General features: G+C 37.9%; 1 protein-coding gene across 1 annotated transcript in view; it reads left to right on the forward strand.

Annotated features, from left to right (window-relative positions):
• itpa (inosine triphosphatase) overlaps window positions 1-3,795 on the forward strand; it is a 5,833-nt gene extending 2,038 nt beyond the window's left edge. The window contains exons 3-8 of the mRNA XM_015397987.1: window positions 2,587-2,651; window positions 2,731-2,804; window positions 2,885-2,916; window positions 3,004-3,116; window positions 3,198-3,274; window positions 3,537-3,795. Of these exons, the coding sequence (XP_015253473.1) occupies window positions 2,587-2,651; window positions 2,731-2,804; window positions 2,885-2,916; window positions 3,004-3,116; window positions 3,198-3,274; window positions 3,537-3,669 (494 nt within the window). The 3' untranslated portion in view covers window positions 3,670-3,795. The remainder of the gene's footprint in view (window positions 1-2,586; window positions 2,652-2,730; window positions 2,805-2,884; window positions 2,917-3,003; window positions 3,117-3,197; window positions 3,275-3,536) is intronic.
• The last annotated feature ends 2,973 nt before the right edge of the window (window positions 3,796-6,768 follow it).

Here is a 6,768-nt window from a genome sequence, read left to right on the forward strand (position 1 = left end):
ATATATATATATATATATATATATATATATATATATATATATATATATATAAGATTTGCATTTAATAGAAAAAAACTTTTTCGTCTTTCAATATGCTCTATCCAGAACTCCTGAGGTGGAAATGCTTTAGTTTCATCTGGTTTCATTTCATAAAAACTCTTCTTTAAGGAACCTGAGAAACACAAGAAAATCCCCAAACACCCGTTCATTTCAAGAAAGGTCTTTCCTCATAAGTAATGCTTGCCGTGTTTATCATGTTGCATCATATATTAATAACATAACCAATAATATTTCATAATGTTGCCCCTTAAAGGTGCTGTCGTCTCAGGGCATATTCCTAGTTCCTCATGCCTGGAGCGATCACTCTTTAAATAACACTTCCTCATATGGTAAATGATTCTCACACAAGACTCAAACTTTAACATTATTTGAACTAAATATAGCGGAGAAATGCAACAGCGGCTGTGCTGCTGCTCCTTATGTTGAACTCCATGTCAAAAGAGTGAGAATGATCCCAGAAACAGATTTCCTGATCCCTCTTGTACCTCAAGTCCACTTGGTGGGTAATTATCTGCTGATTATTATACTATTGGTAGGAAAAACTGTAATTTATGAAGAAGTATACACATCAATTATACTTAACTTGCCTTTTTATGAATGATAAAGATGGTCCAAAGGTTACTGAATAATGTTCAGTGTAATGTTAGGCGGGTGCACCCTGATCTTTCTTTATATGTCAGGATTTAAGGTTAACTTTATCTTGCATTAAAAAAATAAATAAATAAATACTTTGCATACACAGCAAAGAAATAAATTGCAGTGCAGCAAGAGGCAAAAAGCCAGTGTGACTCATCTGAAGCCTCAACCTAAAACAAATAAAACAATGATAATAAAACAGTAACAGACATAAAGAAATGAACACATACTTTCATAAATGCATATTAGCAGCATCCATTACAAGATGTGGTGCTGTCATGTCCAACTCTTCATTAAATTCACTTTCAAAAGACATTTAAAAAGTTCTAATGTTAATTGTTTCGTTGCTAAAGGAGAAAAACGATTCTAAAGTGGAACACCCCTGAATCGGATAAATAATATTTGGTAGGATGGAGATCCCTTGGCTGGCGTATTTATGTTTGAGTTTATTACACCTTAATATTAGCGGCCTGTTGCGTGTCAGAAGTGATGTTTCCCCAGTAGTTGATCTAATTAGGCCAGTTCCTCGGTCCGGCTATAAACAGTTATAATCTTCATTTTGATTTTGGGAATGAAATGAAAGCGTTGTCCTTCGGCTCAGAACAAAGTGTAATATTTTGATAAGGCTGGAGCCATGGATGTCTCCTCATCTGCAAACTTGTGTGATGTAATGATGTGCTGATGTGGCAGAATGGAGATGTATAAAATGCTTCTTTAACTGTTAATCATGGCCACTTCCTGAGAAGTGAGCCCGGTTGGTGAGCAGCTGCCTTCTATAACTCTAAGCAACTTCTCTGATCTGAGTAAGATCACAATTTCTATCAAAATCTGTCATCATGTCTATGGAAGTAAATCTGTGTCGCTGGGATTTAAATGAAACAATGCCACTAAAATGTTTGTTCTTACTGTTTCAGTGTTAAAATATATTCAGAACACATTTTTGACCTAAAAAGAAGTTCATTGTCATTATTTCCACACAGTTGAAATGTCATTAATTTTCTCTTCAAGCTAAAAATTCACATTACTATTTAAAAGTGATTACATTTTCAAGACTTATTTTTCCAGTTTAATTTTTGAGTGTTAAAAAAAATCTGCATATAAACAAAATCAACCTTTCAAAGTTCAAACTCAATATTTTCAGCCTCCTGAGATTCAACTGGCTCTATTTCACTGTTTTAAATTCGTCGTCTAAATTCAGCGTAAAATGGGAAGGGTTACTTCAGGTCACAGACATTAGCAATGGATTGTGGCGTCAAACACCCAGCCAATCCCGTTACGTTTTCTTAGTCACATGACGTGGAGCTCATACTGAAGGAAAACCAGCATGACGGAGCCGGTCATGCACGCTAACGCTAACTCAACTACAGAAAAATGAAAGTAATAAACTCACCGTTGAGTGAGTGAAACAGCAAGTACAAACATACAACATTTACATTTCAGAGGCATTTTTAATTTAAATCCCAGCGACACAGATTTACTTCCATACATGTCACCTGGTTATTTAATACATATAAGTTATGAAGGGTTATTTAAAGAGTTTGTTCTGAGTGATCTCTTTTCAGGAAAAAAGAACGGAAGAGAGAGAAAGCTTTAAGGTGGAAACAGAGAGCTTTACTTTTACGTGTGTATTATGTAAATTAAAAGATTTATTCACTTTAAAGTAGACATTAAGTTGGAAAGTTTTATAAATGAAAACACATATTTGAAACATTTCATAAATTATTATAATCTTTGAGCTTTGAAATAAAGTTGCAGAGGATGAGTGAAGTCCTGACCTTTTCTAACATATGCAAATCTTATAGTTATAAAGAGGTTAGAACAGCACCGTTATGAGACGTAGGTTTATCAGAAGAATGTCATGATTGTCTGCTTTTTGCTTCCTTTACTCAGTACCTGAATACCAAGGGGAGCCAGATGAGATTTCTATTCAGAAGTGTAAGGAGGCTGCTCGACAGGTAGATATGATTAACAATATGTCTTTATTTTTATCTGATATTATTGGAATGAAGCGAAACTGTTGTTTTTGTCCCAAAGATTGATGGACCAGTCATAGTGGAGGACACCTGTCTGTGTTTCAGGGCTCTGGGAGGACTTCCTGGTCCTTATATGTAGGTTTACTTTCCACTCTTAATAAGGAAGTAGAGCTCTGACTGTATTCCCGGCTAATTTTTATTTTTTTTCTGCGCAGCAAATGGTTTCTGGATAAACTAAAACCAGAAGGTAAGTTAAAAAAGTAAATATTTTGCTTTAAAAATGTGATTGAAGCTGTGCAACATTTCTAAGCTGTTTAATTGTATTGTAATGTAGGTCTGTATAAGCTCTTAGCTGGCTTTGAGGATAAATCGGCGTGGGCTCTCTGCACGTTTGCCTTCAGTGCTGGTAGAGATCAACCTGTGCAGCTCTTCAGAGGAAAAACTGAGGTTAAAATCTGTCTCACTAATATTCCTCCTGTGTTTCTGTTGCATATTTACGCCTCTGACATGTTTCTCATCATTATTCAGGGGCAAATTGTGGAGCCCAGGGGGCCACGCGACTTTGGATGGGATCCTTGTTTCCAGCCTGACGGATACAACAAAACGTAAACAACTACTTAGATTTATTTATTTATTTCTACATTAATAAGCATTCCTGCAAATGCACCAGAGTTAGCCAAAAGGCTATTTTTCATCTGTTGTATCTTTTATTGCACAAATAAATACCGCTCCATATGGTGGTACTTATATATGCCACCAGGGGGAGCCGGTGATTAACACACTGCCAGTGCAAACCTCATCATCCATCCCTTCAGGGATAAAGTTCTAACTTTTCTCTTTCCTCTGGCTTTTGTCTCTTCTCTCTAGATATGCCGAACTCCCCAAAGACGTAAAGAATTCAATCTCTCACCGCTACCGGGCGCTTGCTGCCATGTCTGAGCATTTCTCGCAAATCAACAACAGCTCACCACTGAGCAAGAAGAAGAAGGAGGATGATTAGAGGGTCTTTGTTTTTAAAAAGGTGCTCCAATCTGGGTCAAAGTTAAACGGTTCCTCCTGTAAAAGGCTCTTGTAGAGATAAATGGAATAATTTCTCTCGTTTTTAATAAACATTTATCTTTCAAAAGATGTATTTTTTTACTGGCTGTTTATTATGGGTATAGCTTTTTTTTTTCTCCAAAAACATGATCAAAATATCTAAGATCAAATAGAAAAAAGTAGGTTCTTCCTTTTAGTTTTGTTCTGCTGTAACTAAACTCCACGATGTTTGAGTTTAGTTTCCTCAGTCTGACAAGGATGGAATTAGAAAAGATCATAATTCATGACATGAGAAGCTCCAGGGTCCTGATGAGAGCAACAGACCATCCTGGGGGAGACGCTTGTTTAGGCTGGAGGTCCAAAAAGGTGGAGGGAGTGGAGCTTAGGAGGAGCTGGTCCCTAAAAGGGAGAGATGGGTGTTCAGTATCTGTAAAATAGTGATAACAGAAGGGATTTAATTCTATTCAGTATATTTCTATAGCTCCAATTCACATCACGTCATCTGAAGGCACTTTCCAGTTCACCAGATCATCCAGTCAGACTGATTCAAAGTTTTCTATCTAAGGAAAACCAGCAGATTGCATCGACTCATTGACTCTTCAGCAATCCCTCACACTAAGCATGGTTGTAGCGACAGTGGAGAGGAAAAACTCCCTTTGAACAGGAAGAAACCTCCAGCAGAACCAGGCTGAGTGTGAGCGGCCGTCTGCTGAGGCCCACTGGGGTTCAAGGTTCTTTAATAATAAAAAACCCTGAAGCTTCACATCTCTGAACCGGAACAACGCTTACCCCTGTGACCGATGCCTATTAGATGCACAGAGGATGTGAGTCAGGCATAAAAACATTCTTTAAGTTGGAAGTGCTTGCTGCTAAATGTACCTAAAACGAAGGCTGGTAAAGAGGTTGTTTTTTTATTATTATTATTTAAGCTCTTTTTCTTTCTTTGCGAAATTTTGATCCAACAAATTATCTTACTTTTGATGAAATCCTTAAACACTCAGGCTGAAATAATAATTACAGCCATGAAAAAATGTCTGAATCAGTCTGTGTAGGGGTAACTGGAGGCTATTTTATTAATCTGTGTAGGTAGCTGCTTGTTAGTAAAGGTGAATGTGTGTAATTTGAGACAGGTATACCTGTTCTGGAGTCATTTCATTCAGTTTTAAAGTTATAGTGGAGGATGTTCTTTTTCTGGGTGGATCATCTAAATAAGTGGTCCTCTGAATTCTCAATCATTCTGGTGATATGTTTACATTAGGCCGTCCTATGTGCTCGTCCCCATTTCCACTTACCGGCGGTCAGTCTAACAGTGGAAAAATTGCAAATCGTTTGGAATGTAAGCTTGTATAAGCGATGCAAACAGCAACTTTTAAAAAGAGCGTGCACGAGGAGAAATTGCGAATAGCGCGCTCCTGCATGCTCCTGCATGCGTTTAATAGGCGTTCCCTCTGGGGAGCAGGCACAGGGTGGTGCATGTGCATTTTTTTAAAGTGGAGAGGGCGGGTCTTATACATAAATTCTCAGAAATACTCCAATACATCTTTAAATGCACAGAGACAATGAAGATTTAAGATGTAACCTTTACAATAAGTCATTAAATTTCAGTTAATAGGTTAACCGAAGTTTGGGAGCTATTTATTCTCCACTCACTTTTTCTGTTATGATTCATCAACCACCACCCTTCCTTCACCCCTTTTTCCTTTCTTCTCTTCATTCATCTCATTACCTCGTCTTGTACGTCTTTGTTGCAGGCTGCGTCTGGGGGGGTCAATGCCGACTCTGAGAAATCAACCAGAACTGAATTCTCCTGGAGATCGTACGCCACACAGAGATCATCACGCCCTCTGTTTACTCCTCACATGCTGGCGACCCCCAAACCCCATACCCTTTCATCACTTCCTCCCCTCATCCTTTCATCCCCTCTTTCTTTCATCCCTGATCTCTTCATCCTTTCATTCTTCCATTCCCTCAACCCTGCATCCCTCATTCTTTCATCCTGTCATCCTCTATTCAGTCAATAAACATTTAAACTCATATTGCTTTGGTGCGTTTTTTGCTGGTGAAAAACAAGGTAAAAGCATTTAGGAATAACTATAATTCTTCCATGAGGTGAAAGGCCAGTTATGTTCCTCAAAATGTCCGGTGGCCTTAAGATCAGAGCATGAAACGCTTCCTGGAATATGATCCAGATGAGCGCATCCAAGCCTTGCATCTCTGGGTGTAATTCAAATTGTTGAATGCAGTGTGAAGGAGCCATTGGTTGCAGTGAGAAGAAATCAACCTAAAAAGACAAAAGACATTTGGGATATTTTTTTTTGCCTCCAACTTTGTGGATCAGTCTGAGGAAGAGCACTTCCTGTTCCAACATGAATGCACCAAGATGATTTACAAGAGATATGGACAAAGAGTCCTGATGTCAACCTGAAGGAGCTGCGTTTAGATAAAACATAGCAGCGATATTGAGCCTGTTTTTTTGGGGTTTTTTTTATTAACGTTTGCTTTTAATGGAAAAATTTAATTCAACTACTTTAGAACATTTTTAATTGTTTAAGATACATTAGGTTATAAGATACAATGTGGGCCTGGTCTTCTTGACCAACAGCTGAACTCTTTCAGTATCAGTGGTGGAAAGTAACTAAGTACATTTACTTCATTACTGTACTTAAGTTCTTTTTTGGAGTATCTTTAATCATTTTTTGGGGTAATATTTATAACTTTTACTCCACTATATTTCTAGGAAGCTTTTCGTTCCTTGTTCCTTTGGCTCAGCTTAGCTTTACTGCTGCTGCTGTTCTTCTTTATTAAAATGCAATTTCAATACGGCAGATAGCAGCCCTTAGGACTGACTTTAACGCCACTGTTTTAGAGATTTAATTCAATTCAGTTTATTTCTATAACGTCAATTCCATCCTGGGGGAGACAGTTGTTTAGGCTGGAAGTCCAAAAAGGTGGAGGGAGTGGAGTTTAGGAGGAGCTGCTCCCTAAAAGGGAGAGACGGGTGTTCAGTAAAGTCAAGTTTTTGCAATGTGCAATTAGTGTGATAAAGGGTGGAGAAGTTAAA

This window comes from Cyprinodon variegatus, unplaced genomic scaffold (assembly GCF_000732505.1).
Source record: "Cyprinodon variegatus isolate N-32 unplaced genomic scaffold, C_variegatus-1.0 Scaffold902, whole genome shotgun sequence".
NCBI lineage: Eukaryota > Metazoa > Chordata > Actinopteri > Cyprinodontiformes > Cyprinodontidae > Cyprinodon > Cyprinodon variegatus.